The sequence below is a fragment of the Mercenaria mercenaria genome, unplaced genomic scaffold, assembly GCF_021730395.1.
Source record: "Mercenaria mercenaria strain notata unplaced genomic scaffold, MADL_Memer_1 contig_4593, whole genome shotgun sequence".
In the NCBI taxonomy this organism is placed as follows: Eukaryota; Metazoa; Mollusca; class Bivalvia; order Venerida; family Veneridae; genus Mercenaria; species Mercenaria mercenaria.
In genome coordinates this window covers 27,799-52,333 of record NW_026462835.1, presented here as the reverse complement: position 1 = coordinate 52,333, position 24,535 = coordinate 27,799, and the positions used below count along the sequence as shown (strand labels likewise).

General features: G+C 35.2%; 1 protein-coding gene across 1 annotated transcript in view; it reads left to right on the top strand.

The window, feature by feature from the left end:
* Positions 1-24,535, top strand: part of LOC128553991 (uncharacterized) — a 53,233-nt gene that overhangs the window by 9,183 nt on the left and 19,515 nt on the right. The window contains exon 2 of the mRNA XM_053535191.1: positions 12,003-12,227. Coding sequence (XP_053391166.1) covers positions 12,003-12,227 — 225 coding nt within the window. The remainder of the gene's footprint in view (positions 1-12,002; positions 12,228-24,535) is intronic.

Genomic DNA, 24,535 nt, shown 5'->3' with positions numbered 1-24,535 from the left:
CTTGTGACCTCTTTAGAGGCCATATTTTTCAAGAGATCTTCATGAAAATTGGTCAGAATGTTCACCTTGATGATTTCTAGGTCAAGTTCGAAACTGGGTCACGTGCAGTCAAAAACTAGGTCAGTAGGTCTAAAAATAGAAAAACCTTTTGATGTCTCTAGAGGCCATCTTTCTCAATGGATCTTCATGAAAATTAATGAGACTGTTCATCTTGATGATATCTAGGTTAAGTTTGTAACTGGGTCATGTGCGGTCAAAAACTAGGTCAGTAGGTCGAAAAATAGAAAAACCTTGTGACCTCTCTAGAGGCCATATTTTTCACGAGATCTTCATGAAAATTGGTGAGAATGTTCACCTTGATGATATCTAGTTAAAAAGTTTAAAAGTGGGTCACGTGCCTTCAAAAACTAGGTCATTAGGTCAGATAATAGAAAAACCTTGTGACCTCTCTTGAGGTCATATTTTTCAATGGATCTTCATAAAAATTGGTCAGAATTTTTTATCTTGATGATATCTAGGTCACATGTGCTCAAAAACTAGGTCACTATGTCAAATAATAGAAATAACGACGTCATACTCGGTTCAACACTTGGTCATGTGGGGATAGGTGAGCGATTCAGGACCATCATGGTCCTCTTGTTATGCTCCCTAAAGGGCGAGCATATCTACTACCTAGTATTAGTAATTGCCGCTATGTCTGTCCATCTGTTGCAAATAATTTGACGTCAAAAGTTATTCTGAGATATTTTCGTGATAGGTCATAATACCTTTCTTTACATCAAAACCAATAACGACCTATTCTGTGGTGAAAGTAGATTTACTTCATTTAGGTAAAAACACGATCAGGCAATATATTAATTTTACAGGATGAAAATGTAAAACAAAATAAAACTGAATCATTTTATGGTTTAAACAGTCGAACACGTTAATAAAGCGTAAACACTATATGTTTCAGTTTGGCTACCTGGCTGTATTTACACGTCTGCCATTACACTCAGTACACGCTTACAGTGATGTTGGTCGTTATCGATCACGTGACATGAATCAGAACCATGTAAAATTTGTGTAAACTTCAGGTTGTGTTGTTTAAAACAGTGACAAACTTGTGTTTTGCCGTTTATTCACATTAACATCAATTGAATGGAAGGAAAAAATGGATGTTCTTCTAGGTATCTTAAAATTTCACTTAAATTTTTGTTTTTTAATAATTAAAATGTGATTTAAAAATAGCCGCCTCTCTGCCCAGAAATCGTCGCGGAAGGCTCAAAACAGAAAAGATACTTTCTAAGAAGCTGTATTTTTAGCTCGACTATTCGAAGAATAGTCTAGCTATTCTACTCACCCTGGCGTCGGCGTCGGCGTCGGCGTCACACCTTGGTTAAGTTTTTGCATGCAAGTACATACAGCCATCAATTAAAGGCATATAGCTTTGAAACTTATTTTTTCTTTTTCTAGGTCAATTACCAACCTCTCTGGGTCAAGTCCCATAACTCTGACATGTATTTTGAGCAAATTATGCCCCCTTTTGTACTTAGAAAATTTTGGTTAAAGTTTTACATGCAAGTTACTATCTCCAAAACTAATGCAGATATTGATTTGAAACTTCACATGTGTCTTCGGGGTTATAAAACTAGTTGATAGCAGCAAGTCCCATAACCCTGACTTTCATTTTGGCCAAATTATGCCCCCTTTTGGACTTAGAAAATTCTGGTTAAAGTTTTGCGTGCAAGTACATACAGCTATTTCTAAAAGGCATATAGATTTGAAACTTATTTTTTCTTTTTCTAGATCAATTACAAACCTCACTGGGTCAAGTCCCATAACTCTGACATGTTTTTTGAGCAAATTATGCCCCCTTTTAGACTTAGAAAATTTTGGTTAAAGTTTTACATGCAAGTTATTATCTCCAAAACTAATGCAGATATTGATTTGAAACTTCACTTGTGTCTTCGGGGTTATAAAACTAGTTGATAGCAGCAAGTCCCATAACCCTGACTTTCATTTTGGCCAAATTATGCCCCCTTTTGGACTTAGAAAATTCTGGTTAAAGTTTTGCGTGCAAGTACATACAGCTATTTCTAAAAGGCATATAGATTTGAAACTTATTTTTTCTTTTTCTAGATCAATTACCAACCTCACTGGGTCAAGACCCATAACTCTGACATGTATTTTTAGCAAATTATGTCCCCTTTTAGATTAGAAAATTTTGGTTAAAGTTTTACATGCAAGTTATTATCTCCAAAACTAATGCAGATATTGATTTGAAACTTCACGTGTGTCTTCGGGGTTATAAAACTAGTTGATAGCACCAAGTCCCATAACTCTGACCTTCATTTTGGCCAAATTATGCCCCCTTTTGGACTTAGAAAATTCTGGTTAAAGTTTTGCGTGCAAGTACATACAGCTATTTCTAAAAGGCATATAGATTTGAAACTTATTTTTTCTTTTTCTAGATCAATTACCAACCTCACTGGGTCAAGACCCATAACTCTGACATGTATTTTTAGCAAATTATGTCCCCTTTTAGACTTAGAAAATTTTGGTTAAAGTTTTACATGCAAGTTATTATCTCCAAAACTAATGCAGATATTGATTTGAAACTTCACGTGTGTCTTCGGGGTTATAAAACTAGTTGATAGCAGCAAGTCCCATAACTCTGACCTTCATTTTGGCCAAATTATGCCCCCTTTTGGACTTAGCAAATTCTGGTTAAAGTTTTGCGTGCAAGTACATACAGCTATTACTAAAAGGCATATAGATTTGAAACTTATTTTTTCTTTTTCTAGATCAATTACTAACCTCACTGGATCAAGTTCCATAACTCTGGCCTGTATTTTGGGCAAATTATGCCCCCTTTTGGACTTTGAAAATTCTGGTTAAAGTTTTACATGCGAGTTTCTTTCTCCAAAACTAATGCAGATATTGAATTGAAACTTCACATGTGCCTTAGGGGTTATAAAACTAGTTGATAGCAGCAAGTCCCATAACTGATATGCATTTTGGTCAAATTATTCCCCCTTTTGAACTTAAAACTCTTTTGATATTTAACCTTTTTAGGTAATATTTTCCTGCCTCTGGGACAATATTTCGAATAGTCGAGCTTGGCTGTCTTATGGACAGCTCTTGTTCAATTGATCTTCATGAAATTTGGTCAGAATGATTGCCTTGATAAAATCTATGTCAAGTTGGAATATGGGTCATCTTGGATTAAAAACTAGTTCACTAGGTCAAATCAAAGAAAAAAACTTGTGAATGCAATAGAGGCTGTATTTTTCAGTTGATCTTTATAAAATTATGTCAGAATGATTGCCTTGATAAAATCTAGGTAGAGTTTGAATATGGGTCATCTGCGATCAGAAACAAGGTCACTAGGTCAAATCAAAGAATAAAACTTGTGCACGCAATAGAGACTGTATTTTTCAATTGGTCCTCATGAAATTTTGTCAGAATGATTGCCTTGATAAAATCTAGGTCAAGTTCGAATATGGGTTATCTAGGGTCAGAACGAGGTCACTAGGTCATTTCTAAGAAAATACTTTAAGAGACCACATTTTTGGTCCAGTCTAAATGAAAAATTGCCAGAATATTTGTTTCCATGAAATCACTAGGTCAAACATGTTTACACTGTTACGGTGTGTTTTACAGGTGAGCGACCTAGGGCCATCTTGGCCCTCTTGTTTAAGGTTGATTTTGGGGCCGAATTTTGGCCCCATCCCAATTGCAATAATTTGCTAACTTTTCCAATTTTGAGGTTTAAATTTCCCAAAAATCTGGCAAAAAATACCAATTTTGTGGTAATCTCAATTTTCAGGTTTACAATTATTATACTAGCTATTTTAGATTCCGTTTTACTTCTTATTCCTTTAATATATTTAATTGAGTTAACACTGTTTCTGTGTTAATTGAATAACCACACCTGTACACGATCACATTTAATCAAGCTCACCAATTTTCACCAGAAAGGAAAATATGCTGAGCAATTATAAATAAGGCCTAAAAAAAAAATTGTTTGTTTCCAGTGACATGGCCAAAAAAAATAGGGTGGGTAGGTAGGTAGGCATTTTTTTTTTTTTTTTTTTTTAACGCTATTGTAGTTTCAAACAGGGAGATTATAAACCTTATAAACATGCATCCTATTGTTATGTTTGATTTACACCCGGATGTACAATGACTTTGATGATGTTTTAGCAATATAAAATGCCATTTGATTGTGTATTTAAATATTATGAAATAAATATTTGCTTTACATGTTTGCGTTTTGTTGTTGTTGTTTTTTCATTTCCAGATTTATAAGCCTGTCCGATTAGCTCAAGGTAGAGCAGACGATCTACGGATCAAGTGGTCATAGGATCGTTGTGTCCTATATCATTCATTCTCCGCCGCTAATTCATGTGGAGAAGTTGGCAATTACTTGCAGAGAACATGGTTTATATTTAATTAAACGTGAAACTTGAATGAAATCTTGCTGTGGATTCTCTCTTTAAATAATATAATTTTAATATTGAATATTATTCAACAACCAACATTTATATTTCAAACTAAACCAAGTAAAAGCACACTGGCCAGGAATATGATTTGCATCTTTGATCTGCATTGAGATTAATACCATCACCCCCTACCCCAATCTAAAATTCTGGATTAACTGGAAATGCCAGACAATGAAGTTTTGACTGGTATGCCCAAATTGTGAATTATTAAAGCTGAAAGTGGTTGTTCAACGTCTTACTACTACTATAAATCCCATCTAAAACCTGACTTTTCAAGCCTCTGCAGGCCTCGACCTTAACTTTTTTCAGCATGTCCACCAACTGCTGAAATCTAGTAGACCTGCTCAGACTTTAGTGGACCTCCAAATGTCATAACTTCAAATGACCCAAAGAAACAGGGCTTATTTCTAAATTAATTAAAAATGGAAGACTAGCAATCTGTTATCCCGAAAAATAATTAATTTGTAACGTGTCCCAAAATATGGACACAATAATCATCATCCACCCGACGTCGACCCGTGTTGAAAGTGAAAAAAAAAATTAACAATTATCGGTAATTATTCTGATGATAAACTAAGTAATTAGCCTTGTTTTCGTCATCAGATAACACCCCCTCAAAGAGCTAAAAGAAGTGTGTCGGTTATTATGGCATCTGAAGTGGAGATTAAAGCGGTATAGTTGCCCGAGATTGTCATTGCATTACGTCATGTTTTCTCGCCATGTGACACATCACTGTCTGATCGTACTTTCTCGATTCCTTAAATTGTTGAGAAGAAATCAATAAAAAAGTTTTTTCTTTATCTTTTTTTTAAAGCGAATGTGCAATATCCCGAATAAACTGACATGTAAATGTGTCAAACCGTGAACGATGATAGTGGATAGCCTACCTCTGTGACCTATTTGCCCTCAAGGAATTTTACATTATTGTTTGAAAAGAATATCTAACGAAGTGTTGTGTCAAAAAATAGATGTACAATGAATAATTTAAAACTTATTAAAATCCGCAACAACATCATACTGCTTTATTTTAAAACCACATTTCTATTTACGTTCACGAGGTCACGTAACCTATTCTGCCGTGCTAACAGAAATCTGTTTGCCAAAAATCGTTTTACTCCATGTATTTAAATTGCTGCCGCATTATTTAAGATTTTTTAATTGTGGTTTTTGTACATTCTGGTCAAAAGTCTGAATTTTATTACCATAGTATGTACCGTTTATTTACTTTAAGAAAGAAGTAAATAATCAAGATCGCGCTGTTAGAAATTTTACAAAACATTATATGAAAATTTGATCGTTTTTAAAGAATTTTGCCTACATTCCTGTGGATATCTTATTAAAATTGTTATAGAACTCAAACTGTATTAGTTCTCAAGCGGTGTTGAAAATTTGAAGAGATTATATCAAAAAATGAATGCACTATGCGCGTTTTTTGTGTCAGAAGTAACCGCGATGTGATATTACTATAGGGCGCACGTGCTTGTGGAATGGAAAATTACCAGCATGACGTTTTGATATTTTTACGATTCGCGGGTAAATTCCAGTCAATCCAGGTAATTTTGCCTGATGTAATTTCTCAATTTGGTAAAGTTACCAAGAAAAAACCACTCGCCCGATCGGTGGAGTAGTCCATTCGTGCAAAGAGCTATAAAAATAATAATATACTTATTTGCAAAAATATGCGGCCCGATTTTACCGCTAAAAAAGGTAGGGTCGGCGGTAAAAAAATAGGGTAGGTCGGGTCACCGGAAACAAACAACTTTTTAGCTCGACTATTCATAGAATAGTAGAGCTATTGGACTCGCCCATGCGTCGGCGTCTGCATCGGCGTCTGCGTCCACGTCGGCGTCCGCGTCCCGATTTGGTTAAGTTTTTATATGTAAGCTGGTATCTCAGCAACCACTTGTGGGAATGGATTGAAACTTCACACACTTATTCGCTGTGATAAACTGACTTACATTGCACAGGTTCCATAACTCTGTTTTGCTTTTTTACAAAATTATGCCCCTTTTTTGACTTAAAATTTTTTGGTTAAGGTTTTGTATGTAAGCTGGTATCTCAGTAACCACTTGTGGGAATGGATTGAAACTTCACACACTTATTTACTGTGATAAACTGACTTACATTGCACAGGTTCGATAACTCTATTTTGCTTTTTTACAAAATTATGCCCCTTTTTCGACTTAGAATTTTTTGGTTAAGGTTTTGTATGTAAGCTGGTATCTCAGTACTCACTAATGGGAATGGATTGAAACTTCACACACTTGTTTACTGTCATGATCTGACATGCACAAAGCAGGTCCCATAACTTTATTTTGCTTTTTTACAAAATTATGCCCCTTTTTCAACATAGAAATTTTTGGTTAAGTTTTTGTATGTAAGCTGGTTTCTCAGTATCCACTAATGGGAAAGGATTGAAACTTCACACGCTAGTTCACTGTCATGATATGACTTGCAGTGCAAAGGGTCAATAACTCAACTTTGCATTTTACAAAATTATGCCCCTTTTTCAACTTAGGAGTTTTTGGGTTAAATTCTTATATGTAAGCTGGTATCTCAGTAACCCACTAATGGGAATGGATTGAAACTGCATACACTTATCCACTGTCATGAGCTGATAAGCACTATGCTGGTTCCATAACCCTATTTTACTTTTTTACTAAATTATGCCCCTTTTTCGACTTTCTTAATTATTCAAGCGACAAGGCTGTTAAATAGTCGAGCGTTGCTGTCCTCTGACAGCTCTTGTTTTTTTTACGCCTAAATATTATACAAAGAAAGTCACTGAAAAGTATACTGCTGACAACCAAAAGCTTTCTAGCTTCTGCTTTGTCAATAATATAAGTGCCTGAGATAACGTCTCAGGATTCGGTAAGATCAGGGAACACTGATGATGAATTTAACACATCCTCGGATGATAAAACACTGTACACAAGTTAGTGAAGGCTTTAGTGACCGTTGAGTGTCGGAGAGTCTTTCACTGAAGAGATACTAGAAAAAATTTAATAGACACTTTCAAAAGACAAACAAAAGTTGACTTGTAATGTGACACAACAATAACAATGCTGAAATAAAGGTTGTATGATGGTAAAACTTATAATATTTTTTTTATTTCCCAATTTTCGTGTTTTACACATCATTTTTCCCAACTGAATGGGCTCCAGGCCCCAGATTTGAAACGGTAAAACCGTCACAATCGGCACAACCGTCGTGGCAATAAAAAAAATAATTGGCACGACGGTCATGCCGATAGACATTTCCTTTTTTGAAACTTCACTAAATGATAGAGGCCATTGACGGGAAGTGCAGTGTCCAAGAACCATAACTCTACTTTACCTAATTTTTGAATTATCTCCTTTTATTATACAAAAGAAGGCTTGTCGGGAGCATTACTTGCATTTCAATGAAACTTCACAAAATGATCATGATGATAGGGGCAAAAATTACGCTTAATGATATTTCCCTTGCTTTAATTATCTCCCTTTATTCAGTTTTCTCCTTTTTATACCTCCGTTTTGAAAAACTGGGCATATTTTGGGAACGCCCATTGCAGACGGGCGGGGTCCACAGACTTTGTCCGGAGCATATCTTCTTGATGCATGGAGGGTTTTTGATGAAACTTGGCACCATTGACTGAATTGTTCACCATCATGAGATGGAGTGTCATGCGTAAGAACTAGGTCCCTAGGTCTAAGGTCAAGTTCACAGAGGTCAAAGGTCAAATTCAAGAATGACTTTGACAGGAGCATATCTTTTAAATGCATAAAGGAATTTTGATGTTACTTGGCACAATTGTTCACAATCGTGAGTCAAATTAGCGCAAGAACCAGGTCCATAGATCTAAGGTCAAGGTCACACAGGTCAAAGGATACAAAACTGAAAACTTTGTCCAGAGCATTTCTTCTTCCTGCATGGAGGGATTTTGATATAACTTGGCACAAATGTTCACCACTATGAGACGGAGTGTGGTGCACAAGAACCAGGTTCCTAGGTGTAAGGTCATGGTCACACTTGGAGGCCAAAGGTCAGATGCAAGAATGACTATCCGGAGCATTTCTTCTTCATGCATGGAGGGATTTTAATGTAACTTGGCACAGTTGTACACCGTCATGAGACGGAGTGTTATGTGCAGGTCCCTTCTTTATAATTATTAAGAGTTATGGCCCCTCAAAGGGCCAAAATTTGCTACTTTTGGCCTGTGAACACAATAGACAAAACATTTTGCAATCAACTTTAATCAAACTTGCACACAACTTGTATTGGCATAATACCCATCATGGGTTCCAGAGTTATGGCCTCTTAAAAGTCCAAAATTCGCTATTAGTATTACGGCTTTTGCAGCCATATAGAGACTTCATTTATGGTTTTATTGATACAAACTTGCAAAATATCTTCAACAACAATAAATCTTTGGATGCCATGATGAATATGTCAGAACTAATCATAGGTTCCGGAGTTATTTTATATCTGATTACCTCTCCTGATTTTAATCAAAATGGATTTGTATCAGTAAGTACTTATAGGACTCATTTGAAATTTCATTATTGTCATTAGTTGGACTGAGACAATCGGGATAGATACGGTAACCTTTGACTGATTTTATGTCAGATTACCTCCCGTTATTTCGAACAAAAATAGGTATATCTCCATAACAAATGAAGATACTGATCTGAAATTTCATTTATGCCATCAGATTCCTTGGACAATCAATGAAGATACATATTTATTGAGTTTATGACAAATTACCTCCCTTTATTTTTTATGTAAATGAATATACCAGCTTCTAATGAGATTGTTTTGAGGCGTTACTTATGTTTTCAATGGTAAGAAATAGACATGTTAGATAACTCTTGATTGAACGCTTATCGATATGAATACTTTTCTAATATATTGTTGTAAAGGCTTGTACTCTGTATGATCTATCTTCTATATGCATATACCAGTGCGTGATTACCTCCCCTGATTTTAATAAAAATGGATTTATCTCAGTAAATATTTATCAGACTCATTTGAAATTTAATTATTGTCTTAAGTTAGACTGAGACAATCAGGGTAGATAACTACGGACTGATTTTATGTCAGGTTACCTCCCTTTGTTTCAAATTAAAAGTGGTGTATCTCAGTAACTAATGAAGATACTGATTTGAAATGTCATTTATGCCATCAGATGGACTCAGACAGCCAGGGTACACATAGATAACTTTTGACTGAATTTATGACAAATTACCTCCCTTTATTTTATGTAAATGAATATACTTCAGCAGCATCTAATGAGATTGGTTTTAAATGTTATTTAAGTCTTCCAGGATAAGAAATAGTCATGCTAGTACAAAAATGCAGCATTTGAGCCTAGGACGCTCAAACTTCATATGGAGATTGGCCCTGACTAGTATGTGACCCATAGAGCAAAAGGGACTGTTACAAGAGAATATTTTTGTCCTAATTAAGTGTGTATGCCTATGTGATCTATGTCAAAACTTGATCAGCAATGGTACTCAGATGAGCGATATAGGGCCATCATGGCCCTCTTATGATGGCCCTCTTGTTTTGTTTCTTATACATTATTCCCCATATTGGGGAGCATCATTCGGTTTTAAGCTCGACTATTTGAAGAATAAGTAGAGCTATCCTACTCACCACGGCGTCGGCGTCACACCTTGGTTAAGTTTTTCGTACCAGTCCACATTTTGACAAAGTCTTTTGAGATAAAGCTTTGAAACTTTCAACACTTGTTTACCATCATCATGGCCAGTTATAGGCAAGAGCACATAACTCCATCAAGGATTTTGGCTGAATTATGGCCCCTTTTGACTTAGAAATCATGGTTAAGTTTTTCGTACCATTTCATATTTTGACAAAGTCTTTTAAGATAAAGCTTTGAAACTTTCAACACTTGTTTACCATCACCATGGCCAGTTATAGGCAAGAGTACATAACTCCATCAAGGATTTTGGCTGAATTATGGCCCCTTTTGACTTAGAAATCGTGGTAAAATTTTTTGTACCAGTTCATATTTTGACAAAGTCTTTTAAGATAAAGCTTTGAAACTTTCAACACTTGTTTACCATCATCATGACCAGTTATAGGCAAGAGCACATAACTCCATCAAGGATTTTGGCTGAATTATGGCCCCTTTTGACTTAGAAATCATGGTTAAGTTTTTCGTACCAGTTCATATTTTGAGAAAGTCTTTTAAGATAAAGCTTTGAAACTTTCAACACTTGTTTACCATCACCATGGCCAGTTATAGGCAAGAGTACATAACTCCATCAGGGATTTTGGCTGAATTATGGCCCCTTTCGACTTAGAAATCTTGGTTAATATTTCGTACCAGTTCATATTTTGACAGTCTTTTTAGATAAAGCTTTGAAACTTTCAACACCTGTTTAACATCACCATGTCCAGTTATAGGCAAGAGTACATAACTCCATCAAGGATTTTGGCTGAATTATGTCCCCTTTTGACTTAGAAATCTTGGTTAAGTTTTTCGTACCAGTTTATATTTTTTGTAAAGTGTTTGACATATGGCTTTGAAACTTTTATCACTTGTTTAGTATAATAGTCTCTATCTGTAGGAAAGAGAAAATAACTCTGTCATCTATTTTGGCTGAATTATGGCCCTTTTTGGACTTTGAAATTGGTTCTGTTTTCATACAAGTCCATGTTTCGTCAAAACTATTTGACATATGGCTTTTAGACTTTGAACACTTGTTTATCATTATGATTTCCATCTGTAGGCAAGAGTACCTAACTATTTTGACTGAATTATGGCCCTTTTTGGACTTTGAAATTGCCTCATATATTGCCATTTAGTGCAAGACTTATCGAAATCAAAGTAATACAGGAACATTGTTTGTCTAATCTATTTATTTCTTTTGTCTGAATATCCGTGGAAATATTTTGACCCCATTCTTCAATCAATTCTTTGAATAGTCGAGTGCGCTGTCATGAGACAGCTCTTGTATTGATTCCTTGTCTTGTTAATATTTTGGATCACCTGTTGATCATTCAGATGCATGGTTACAAACATTACAATGCAATAACGGTTTATAACCAGGTTAGGAAAAGAGTCTTATACATGTAGTTATGCTCCTCGATACACGTGAGCACACTCACCAAGACGAGGTATTCAAGTTTCAGTTTAATATCTTTGATAGTGTTAAGATATTTAACTTTATTTAAATCTTTAACAAACCCTGACACCAGTGTCAGTACAGTACAGTGTAGCTTTCCACATTCTTCAAATACAGTCCTATTTGGACTGTTGGAAGGAATATTTTTAATCATCGCAAATTCAAATGACTTAACCAATCAAAACAACATTCCAATGTAAGTGCATTTGAGAATGATTACTCTGCCTGCTTTATAGAACTAAAATACATACATTACGCTTAAGAATAGATGTTAAAACTGGGAAAACATTTATCATCACTTAAGTGGGGTAAAACCATTTGTAGGCAGTGCATGATATACTTCTGCAAGGAGTTGATCTCTTTTCTCTGCCTTTTCTTTCAGCAAAACATGAGGAATGTCTTGCAAAATTAAAACAAAGTACAAGTCATGGAGCTTCAAAAAGGAAAAAAGAATACATACAATCTGTTCTTGCTGCTCATCTGTTTGGTCCACTAGTTCCAGAATCTGCAGATGTTAACAGATGTAGCATTGACAGATTATCACAAAAAGCTACAATTTGCAAGTTTTGTCAAGAAAAGCTGGTGGTAATAAAAGATACTACTTTTGGTGAGTATTATTGTGATTTGTCTGTTTTTAGCTTGTCTGTATATTCACTCTGTTGCAGAACATTGTTAAAATTAAAAAAAATACATTTCATGCAGAACTCTGGTTGTCATGACAACCAAAATGATAGTTTTCTCACAAAATCAGAAAGACCATAGCTTATATATTTAACATGTAGTATTGTCTAGTGTACCTGTATGAAATTTGTTCAAATCATGACCTGTTGGGTCAAAATTGTCCTGCCCCAGGGAGGGTTCTCACTAGGATTTTGAAAATAGGAGTCCAGGACTTACAAGTTTGTAAAAATAGGAGTCCAGGACTTACAAGTTTGAAAAAATAGGAGTCCAGGACTTACAAGTTTGAAAAAATAGGAGTCCAGGACTTACACGTTTGAAAAAGTAGGAGTCAAGGACTTACAAGTTTGAAAAAGTAGGAGTCCCATATATAAATTGTAACTAGGCCTATGTTTAACAGCAAAACACTGACATCTGTTGAATTTGGTTATAGTCCAGAAAGGCCCACTTCCCAGAAGACACGGTGCTAAAATGCCACTGAATATAACAAAAAGGCTAAAAATGATGTGTGAACAATGTTATATCTAAAAATAGTGGTGCATGGGGGGAGGGGGGGGGGGGGGAGTACATTCATCACCTTGAGTGATAGCTCTAGTTTATTCATTCCATACAATGTACATGAACCACTACATTCAGTTGTCTCAATAAGTCTATAGTGTATTTTCATAATTTTGGTGCTTTTTCAAATACATGTACCATGCATAGTACAACAATTTAGTAAAATACATATTATAAGCATTGATTAATGTATGATTGTTGATAATACATAAAATGATATAAATCATACTTTTTCACCCTTTCGATGATTTCTCAAATACATAGTTGACAGTAATATTTTAGGGGCAAATTTTTTGTTCTATTATATGATTTTTGGATATGTTGTAAAAATACAATTAAGTTTCCCTTGTAAAACAGAGTTTTTTTCTTATTCTTCAATGCTTTATTGCAAATAAAAAATTGTACATAACGTTACACCCCTGTGATGGATCACTTGATTTCAGATCTGAGTTATATAGTATAAGCCTTTAAAATTTCCTCCTGAATCTCTAAAACCACAGTGCACAATCTCAAAGTTAAGATATTTGGTATGTAGCCTTGCCTTTTGGACTTCTACCAAATTTGTTCAAATCATGAGCATTGGGTCAAAATTGGCTCCATTCTGAGGGTCACATGATTTTACATAAAGTTATATAATTGAGAAAAAAACTTTAAAAAATCTTCTTCTCTGAAACCACAATACACAGAGCTCAGATATTTGGTGTGTAACATTGCCTACATTTGTATTAGACCCCTACCAAGTCTGTTTAAATCAGGCACAGGTCAAAATTGGCCATGCCCCCAGGCTTGCTCTGTAATAGCAGGGTTTCAGAAATCTGCAAATTTATTGGTAGCCCATTGGGCTACCAAAATTTTAATTTGGTAGCCCGAACATTTAAGTTTATTTGGCAATGGCCACTTCGGTTTATTTACTATGTGCTTCTATACTACAGTGAATGGAATGATTACATTATTAGAGGTTTCATAATTTTAGCCATACGCACATTGTTATAAATTTTGTTCTCTTAAATAGCAATTATCATTACTCCTTTCTCTCATTTTAAAAGATAAAACTACATGTTTTTAAACTGAGGAATATTATCAGGAGTACTCCTGATAGTTATTGTAACATGGCAATAAAAAAGGAATGCAAATCAATTTTTATAAACTTACTAACTTAGAGAGCTGTATGAATTGTAATCTGTCTCAAAATTATTTAAACTGATTCTGTCTGATTCTAAACATCATTCTGTCTGGTTTAATAAACGTACAAGAACTGCGTATGTAATGTCTCTCGGTGTCTTGGCACTGTGTATTCACTTATCCGAATTTATGTTTGTCCAAAATTTTGTATACTTTCTGCTATTTTGCTAAATCATGGTTGATTTTTTTGCATGTTTGGCAAGTATTTAAATTGGAAAGCATAAACAATCAGTGTTAGCACTAAACTGCCTCAAAATAAAATATCTGTTCTTTATGGTCGCTTGATAAATGTTGAGGTCATTGAAATCGAAAGTACACTTTGGCAGATGGCGCTAAAATAACGTAATTTTAAGACTGGTTTGCATATTGTTTTAAACAATACCGATCAGCAACTTTGATGTTATTAGATCAGTCTAAAATCACTTGTGCACATGTTTTTGTAAACATTTGCCTGTGGGTATGATTAAACGGTTAATTGTTTGCCAATTGTGACAGTAGTTGGTAAGATAAAGCCTCAGGCGTGTATCTCTTGATAAACAAGGGGATTATAGACAACTATCAAAATTATATTTGAAGACTAAATTATTGATTTCTGGGCTACTCGATACGGAGTTTCAAGGTAACCCGGCGGACACGCTCTGAAAAAATTTAGTAGCCCGACAGAATTTTCTGGTAGGCTCTGGACATGGGATTTCTGAAACCATGGTAATAGTATATGTTATATAGTAATGAAAACTAAAAAAATCTTCTTAAAATAAATTAGAAAGCCCAATAAAAGTGATATGTTGCCATGCTTGGTTTCTAATTATCTCCTCTGAAAATGCCAAATTTGAAGTAATACTTAATAGGTATCTGTTGTTTTATGGTCTATGCAAAATTGTTTAAGCCGTGGAATGAAATTCGTAGTTTTTCTTGTGTCAATTTCTTATAATTATATGCCAGGGAGATAAAAGACAATAACTGTTGATAATATACTATCAACAGTAATCTCTCTTGACATGGTATATAAGCTGTAGTGTGAAAGCAATTGGCCAATTTGTTCCTTAACGCGCAATAGAGTTCTGGCAAAGGGAGTTTAGGCAATGGAATAGGGATATGTTAAGTGGACAGGGGTTTAGAGTTAATAGCTGATTTAAACAAAAGCAAAGTAATAACATGATAAGAAAATAAGACAAATTTGGTATTAAACACTATTCTTTGTTGTTACCTTGTTATAATATCTGTGCATGATATTTATACAAGTTATTTTAAAAATGGCTAATATTTAGCCCACCTGAGCACAAAGTGCTCATGGCCAGCTATTGTGATCGGTCAATGTCTGTCATACGTCTGTGCACGAGTGCGTCCATCAATAATTTCTTTACATGACATCTCCTAAATCTCCATTAGTTTTACAATGAGCAAAAAGCCGTTCCCATGCAAAAATAGGGCCTTTGCAGAATATACTTTTTATCTTTGCCAAATATTTGCCATAACCTTTGCGGAACAGTTGCAGCACATGATTGCTGAATATTCCACTGACGAGTAGAAATGGAACGAAACGTGCAACTATTCTGCAAAGCTTTTGCAAATATACACTACCCACACAGAATGCAAATACTTGGCAAACAATTTAAAATTCGCAGCTGAAACTTCGTCAAATAAATCGCAAAGTGATAGCAAAGTAATCGCAAAGTGATAGCAAAGTATTTGCAACTTGCATGCAAATAATATGTAAAGTATTCGCAAATACATAACAAATAGCAAAAAAATGAATTTCTGAGGTTCAAAGAAAAGGACTTTGTTTAATATCTGAAAAAAAAGATGTAAAGTCACAAAACCATTTGCAGTTTAAATAACTGTTAAAAGTCAATCATTGCAGTGATCATTCAGTAACAATAACTAAAATCATGTAATAATGTAAGTTTCAACAACTGCTTCAGTAAAAAGTGCCCCTAGTGAAAAAATCAATGGAATTCCAGTGGAATGCTACATAAATTCCACTGGAATCTGCTATGTTACTGGAATACCAGTGGAATTACCAAATATACCACTGAAACTGGAATTTGAAATACAAGTAGAGGTGGAACTCCACTGGAATTTGAATTTGAAATACCAGTAGAGGTGGAATTCCACTGGAATTTGAATTTGAAATACCAGTACAGGTGGAATTCCACTGGAATTTGAATTTGGAATACCAGTACGAGTGGAATTCCACTCAACTGAATTTCATGATTTGTGAATAAAATATAGCACCAGTTTTGGCGGAAAAATGATGGTTTTTATATAGTTTGAAATTCTGGACCAGATTTATGTGAATAGCATGGTATCAGCTACAGTAAGTGTCTTATATATGTTGAAAACAAAAGTAGTTTAAATCAATTATAAAATGTGATATTTTTTCTGTTTCTTTTATTCATATAATTCTAGTCAGATGCAGTCATATTTTTGTCATTGGTTTTCATGACTTATATTCTTATACATGTAAATATTTTGATCAGTTCTTTATTTCCATGCTTCTTACTTTGTCAAAATATGTGTTTTTGTGCCCCCACTATGAGTGGTGGGGGCATATAATTTTAGTCTAGTGTCGTCCATGCATCTGTACGTCCATCCGTTTGTGTGTATGTTTGTAGGAAAAAAAAAAGTGACGCGCCTAGCTCAAAAAGTATTTAATAAAAATTGATGAAATATTGCAAAAGTCTTTAACATGATATGAACGTGTGCACCTCCTATTTTTCGTCTGTCTCTGCTCCCTATTTCTAGAGTTATGGGCCCTGAAATAGTCAAAAAAGCACATTTTCACCTTGTGGCGCACCAAGCTCAAAAAGTATTTGATATAAATTGATGAGTCTAAATTATTATGATATGACCTTGTGCACCTCCTATTTCTATTTTCAAGCTGGCAATGCACCCCTGTCCCAAATTCCAGAGTTATGGCCCCTGAAATAGTGAAAAATGCACATTTTCATCTTGTGATGATGCACCTACCTCAAAAAGAATTTCATATAGATCAATGAAACCTTGCATGAGTCTATAACATGATATGAACTTCCGGGCACCTCCTACGTTTCGTGGCCATCGCCTATTTCTAGAGCTATGGCCCCTAAAATAGTGACAAAATGCACATTTTCACCTAGTGACTCACCTGGCTCATAATGTATTTGATATAAATTGATAAAAACTAGCATGAGTCTTTATCATGATGTAAACTTGCACATCTCCTATTTTACACATGATGATGACACCAACATCAAATTAAAAGCAACATTGCAAGATATATATTTACCTAACGCAAGGATTTAAGTCACATGATAAATGAATATCCACTGACAGACAGGGCCATCTGTCCAGTGTCCCTTGAATGCCCGCCAGTTGCAGTGGGAAAAATGCTGTCCATGCAGTGCATTTTTTACCACTGAATTTCATTAGATATCATTAGTACCATTTATATTCATTGATTTACCATTGATTTTCATTAGATATCATTAAAGTACCATTTTTTTCATTGACTTACCATTGAAATACCATTTATTTTCCATTAGAATTCTTCCAGGTGAGAGTTGTGGATGTAATTTAACTAGAACAAAAAGGATTTTCACTGCCTTTAGGGGTGGGGGTCATCAGCATTTCACTGGTATTGAGATGATATTCTGCTTGTATACAGATGGAATTCCACTGGAAACTTGATGGAATTCTACTGGAGTCTTGATGGTATACCACTGGTATTTTAAGTGGAATTCTACTGGAATCTTGATGGTATACCACTAGTATTTCAAATGGAATTCCATTGGAAACTTGATGGAATTAATTCAACTGGAATCTTGATGGTATACCACTGGTATTCTAAGTGGAATTCCACAGGTATTCTGGTGGAATTCCACTGGTATTCTGGTGGAATTCCACTGGTATTTTTCAACGGTATTTTGGTGGGATTCCACTGGTATTCCAAATGAATTCCACTGGAAAATAATCGGTATTCCAGTGGAATACCAACACTATTCCGTTGAAAAATACCAGTGGAACTGAGATGGAATTCCAGCTGATGTTCCAGTGGTATTCCAGATGTTCATTTTCACTTGCATGTTTTATATAACTATCATTGATTAACATTATCTTTCTACATGCTGCAATATTCTCTGGTTCTTGGAAGTCTTATTGCTTAACAACATGGTATTGCATTATCCTTATTCAACAAAGTTTATATCCAGAAAAAATAATTAGAATATTGTAATCTGTTTAACACAAGTTTGCATCACCAAAACATTTCCTCACAATATTTTCAAAAACCCTGCCATTTTAATATAGACCAATCAGAAAACAGAATGGTTAATTACTTCCTATACCTAGAGTCTACCAGGAAAGCAAATTCATCCATGTTAACTATTTGCAAATGCTTTGCTCTTTCATTTGTGTACAAAGTGTTTATTTGCAATACCTTTGCTAACTAAATGAGCTAAGTGTTTGTTTGCAGATGCTTTGCTGTCTGCTAATTTAATAAAGTATTTGTTTGCAAAACCTTTGCAGTCTGTAATTTATCTAAGTGTTTATTTGCAAACCCTTTGCTTCAGTGTGATACGTTTTGCAGACTGTTTGCAAAAGTCTGACGCAAATACTTTGCAATCACTTGGAATATAGTTTCTGAGAAAACAAATATTTAAAATATATTCTGCAAATACATGACAAAGGGTTAAATGTGTATAGGGTAGCTCCCACCCCCTATCCCCCACTCAGTTAGCTGAGAAGTTGCCTATACTCATCAAAGATGCACATACTATTTTGGCAAAGGAATAATAATAAGATTTTCTCAAAATTTAGACCCAGAAACACACCAGAGGCCACCATTCCATACTTGTATTTCATAATATTCTAGGGGGAAAGCCACAAATGACGAATTGTTGCAACATGCGCAGTGGGTTGGAGAATACAACCATTGCATGCACCCCCACCCCCCTCAAACATGTCACTGACTTTGATATTTTGTAGCCAGTGGAAACCCTGCATGATACTAGAATCAAATTTCATGTGGGTTGTGTTGGAATCGAAAAAATAAGTCTGTACTTCGAATTTACTCATTTTTAGCTCGACTTTTCGAAGAAAATGTAGAGCTATTGCACTCGCCCCAGCGTCGGCGTCGCCGTTGGCTAAAGTTTTTGATAAAGTCAGATGTCTCTGTTACTACCAAAGCTATTGACAGTTGACTTGAAACTTAAAATAGTTATTTACTATCAAAGTCTACACCAGGAGAAACAATCCCCATAACTCTGATTTGAATTTTGACAGAATTATGCCCCTTTTTAACTTAGAATTTTTGGTTAAAGTTTTTTATAAAGTCAAATATCTCTGTTACTATCAAAGCTATTGACTTGAAACTTAAATAGTTATTTACTATCAAAGTCTACACCAGGAGAAACAATCCCCATAACTCTGCTTTGAATTTTGACAGAATTATGCCCCTTTTTAGCTCACCTGTCACAAAGTGACAAGGTGAGCTTTTGTGATCGCGCGGCGTCCGTCGTCCGTTGTGCGTGCGTGCGTCCGTGCGTCTGTAAACTTTTGCTTGTGACCAATCTAGAGGTCACATTTTTTGTGGGATCTTTATGAAAGTTGGTCAGAATCTTCATCTTGATGATATCTAGGTCAAGTTCGAAACTAGGTCACGTGCCTTCAAAAACTAGGTCAGTAGGTCTAAAAATAGAAAAACCTTGTGACCTCTCTAGAGGCCATATATTTCATGAGATCTTCATGAAAATTAGTCAGAATGTTCATCTTGATGATATCTAGGTCAGGTTCGAAACTGGGTCACGTGCCGTCAAAAACTAGGTCAGTAGGTCTAAAAATAGAAAAACCTTGTGACCTCTCTAGAGGCCATATAATTCACGAGATCTTCATGAAAATTGGTCAGAACGTTCAACTTGATGATATCTAGGTCAAGTTCGAAACTGGGTCATGTGCCTTCAAAAACTAGGTCAGTAGGTCAAATAATAGAAAAACCTTGTGACCTCTCTAAAGGCCATATTTTTCATGGGATCTGTATGAAAGTTGGTCTGAATGTTCATCTTGATGATATCTAGGTCAAGTTTGAAACTGAGTCACATGCAGTCAAAAACTAGGTCAGTAGGTCTAAAAATAGAAAAACCTTGTGACCTCTCTAGAGGCCATATATTTCATGAGATCTTCATGAAAATTGGTCAGAATGTTCACCTTGATGATATCTAGGTCAAATTTGAAAGTGGGTCACGTGCCTTCAAAAACTAGTTAAGTAGGTCAAATATTAGAAAAAACATTGTGACCTCTCTAGAGGCCATATTTTTCATGGGATCTGTATGAAAGATGGTCTGAATATTCATCTTGATGATATCTAGGTTAACTTCAAAACTGGGTCACGTGCCGTCTAAAACTAGGTCAGTAGGTCAAATAATAGAAAAACTTTGTGACCTCTCTAAAGGCCATATTTTTCATGGGATCTGTATGAAAGTTGGTCTGAATGTTCATCTTGATGATATCTAGGTCAAATTCGAAACAGGGTCATGTGCGGTCAAAAACTAGGTCAGTAGGTCTAAAAATAGAAAAACCTTGTGACCTCTCTAGAGGCCATACTTGTGAATGGATCTCCATAAAAATTGGTCAGAATGTTCATCTTAATGATATCTAGGCCGAGTTCAAAAGTGGGTCACGTGCCTTCAAAAAGTAGGTCAGTAGGCCAAATAATGAAAAAACGTTGTGACCTCTCTAGAGGCCATATTTTTCATGGGATCTGTATGAAAGTTGGTCTGAATGTTTATCTTGTTGATATATAGGTCAAGTTTGAAACTGGGTCAACTGCGATCAAAAACTAGGTCAGTAGGTCTTGAAATAGAAAAACCTTGTGACCTCTCTAGAGGCCATACCCATGAATGGATCTTCATGAAAATTGGTCAGAATGTTCACCTTGATGATATCTAGGTCAAGTTTGAAACTGGGTCACGTGCCTTAAAAAAGCTAGGTCAGTAGGTCAAATAATAAAAAAACCTTGTGACCTCTCTAGAGGCCATACTTTTCAGTGAATCATCATGAAAATTGATCTGAATGTTCACCTTGATGATATCTAGGTCAGGTTCAAAACTGGGTCATGTGCGTTCAAAAACTAGACCAGTAGGTATAAAAATAGAAAATCCTTGTGACCTCTGTAGAGGCCATATTTTTCATGAGATCTTCATGAAAATTAGTGAGAATGTTCACCTTGATGATATCTAGGTAAAGTATAAAACAGGGTCACGTACCTTCGAAAACTAGGTCAATAGGTCAAATAATTGAAAAACATTGTGATCTCTCTAGAGACCATATTTTTCAATGGATCTTCATGAAAATTGGTCAGAATTTTTATCTTGATAATATTTAGGTCAAGTTCAAAACTGGGTCGCATGAGCTCAAAAACTAGGTCACTATGTCAAGTAATAGAAAAAACGACGTCATACTCAAAACTGGGTCATGTGGGAAGAGGTGAGCGATTCAGGACCATCATGGTCCTCTTGTTAACTTAGAATTTTTGGTTAAAGTTTTTTATAGTCTAATATCTCTGTTACTATCAACGCTATTGACTTGAAACTTAAAATACTTATTTACTATCAAAGTCTACACCAGGAGAAACAATCCCCATAACACTGAATTGAATTTTGACAGAATTATGCCCCTTTTTAACTTAGAAATTTTGTTAAATTTTTTGATAAAGTCAAATATCTCTGTTACTATTAAAGCTTTTGACTTGAAACTCAAAATAGTTATTTACTATCAAAATCTACACCAGGAGACACAATTCCTATAACCCTGGTTTGAATTTTGACAGAATTATGCCCCTTTTTAACTTAGAATTTTTAGTTAAAGTTTTTGATAAAGTCAAATATCTCTGTTTAACTATCAAAGCTTTTGACTTGAAACTTAAAATATCAAAGTATACACCAAGAGAAACAATCCCCATAACACTAATTTGAATTTTGACAGAATTATGCCCCTTTTAACTTAGATTTTTGTTGTTGAAATATTTGATGAAGTCAAATATCTCTGTTACTATTAAAGCTTTTGACTTGAAACTCAAATAGTTATTTACTATCAAAGTCTACTCCAGGAGACACAATTCTCATAACTATAATTTGAATTTTAACAGAGTTATGCCCCTTTTAAACTTTGATTTTTTTTTTTTACTGGCAAAGCTCAAATTCAGAGTCAAACACTGAGAAAGTCAAGCACCCTGTCTTACGGACGGCTCTTGTTAGTCTTGCTGGTATATAGGGTCCTAGAAGCTTGGCCTGGAATTATATTTCAAATATAACGGAATGTAGCACTATATTTTTTTAGATTTTAGCTGCTCAAGTGAAAAACTAGGTCACCCTGTCAAATTTAAGAAAATCTTTTGTGTATGCAATAGGGGTTTCATTTTATAATGGATACTCTTGAAATGTGTTCAGAATGTTTGCCTTGACAAAATCTAGGTAAGGTTTGAATACAGGTCATCTTGGGTCAAAAGCTAGGTCACCTGGTCAAAACAAAGAAAAAACTTGCATATGCAATAGAGGCTGCATTTTACACTGGCTATTCATAAAATTTGAATAGACTGCTTGCCTTGAGGAACTGTAGGTCAGGTTTGAATATTGTTCATCTGGGGTCAAAATCTAGGTCACCCACTCAAATCATAGATAACCTTGTGTATGCAATAGGGTCTTCCTTTTACAGTGCACATTTATGAAATTTGATCGGACTGTTTGTCTTAATGAAATCTATGCCAGGATCGAATATGGGTCATCTGGGTCAAAAACTAGCTGTCCCTATCAAATCAAAGAAAAACTTTGTGTATGTAATAAAGGGTGCATTTTACAATGGATATTCATGAAATTTAATCAGAATGTTTGTCTTGACAAAGTCTAGGCCAAGTATGAATATGGGTCTAAAACTAGGCCACCTGGTTAAAATCAAAGAAACCTTGTATATGAAATAAAGGCTGCATTTCCTCTACTCTATCACTTCTACTCGAAGGTCAGTTTAAGCCGTAAACAGCCAATTTCTGCACCAATATCAGATAACACAGCTGCAGCAGTAAAGAGCAGATAAAAAACCGCGGAGGGCCAATTTATGAATCTTCAACATCAGTCAATTCAGCCGCTTAGGCGGCCCATAAACATATTTCACTAGTCTTAGTGTTGATGTGCATGCACAACGGGATTAAAAAATCCTTTACATTTTAAAATGAAACACACCAAAACTACATTACAGGCCTATAGCATTTCCATTCCTACAGGGAATTACATTACCAGATTTTTAGCTGATCTGAGCACAAAGTGCTCAGGGTGAGCTTTTGTGATCGCCCTGTGTCCAATTTTTTCGTCCCTCATCGTTCGTCATCAGCAATTTGACTGTTAACACTCTAGAGGTCACACTTTTGGCTCAATCTTAATGAAATTTGGTCAGAATGCTACCCTCAATACAATGTTGGACCAGTTCGATATTGGGTCCTCTGGTGTCAAAAACTAGGTCACCAGATCAAATCAGAGGAAAAGCTTGTTAACACTTTAGAGGTCACAATCTTGGTCCAATCTTAATTAAACTTAATCAGAATGTTACTCTCAATAACATTTTGGACAAGTTCGATATTGGGTCATCTGGGATCAAGAATTAGGTCATCAGGTCAAGCCTAAGGAAAAGCGTGTTAACACTCTAGAAGCCTCATTTATGACTGTATCTTCATGAAACTTTGCCAGAATGTTGATCTTGATGATCTTTAGGTCAAGTTCGAATCTAGATCATGTGGGGTCAAAAACTAGATCACCAGGTCAAATCAAAGGAAAACTTTGTTAACACTATAGAGGCCATATTTATGACTGTATCTTCATGATAACTTAGTCAGAATGTTAATGTTGAGGTCATGTTCCAACCTGAGTCAGGAGGGCTCAAAAACTAGGTCCTCAGGTCAAATCACAGGAAAAGCTTGTTAACACGCTAGAGGCCACATTTATGACCATATCTTAATGAAACTTGGTCAGAATGTTTATAATTATGCCCCCAGATTTTAACTTAGAAATTTTGTTAAATTTTTTGATAAAGTCAAATATCTCTGTTACTATTAAAGCTTTTGACTTGAAACTCAAAATAGTTATTTACTATCAAAGTCTACACCAGGAGACACAATTCGCATAACTATAATTTGAATTTTAACAGAGTTATGCCCCTTTTAAACTTTGATTTTTTTTTTTTTACTGGCAAAGCTCAAATTCAGAGTCAAGCACAGAGAAAGTCAAGCACGCTGTCTTACGGACAGCTCTTGTTAGTCTTGCTGGTATATAGGGTCCTAGAAGCTTGGCCTGGAATTATATTTCAAATATAACGGAATGTAGCACTATATTTTTTTAGATTTTAGCTGCTCAAGTGAAAAACTAGGTCACCCTGTCAAATTTCAGAAAATCTTTTGTGTATGCAATAGGGGTTTCATTTTATAATAGATACTCTTGAAATGTGTTCAGAATGTTTGCCTTGACAAAATCTAGGTAA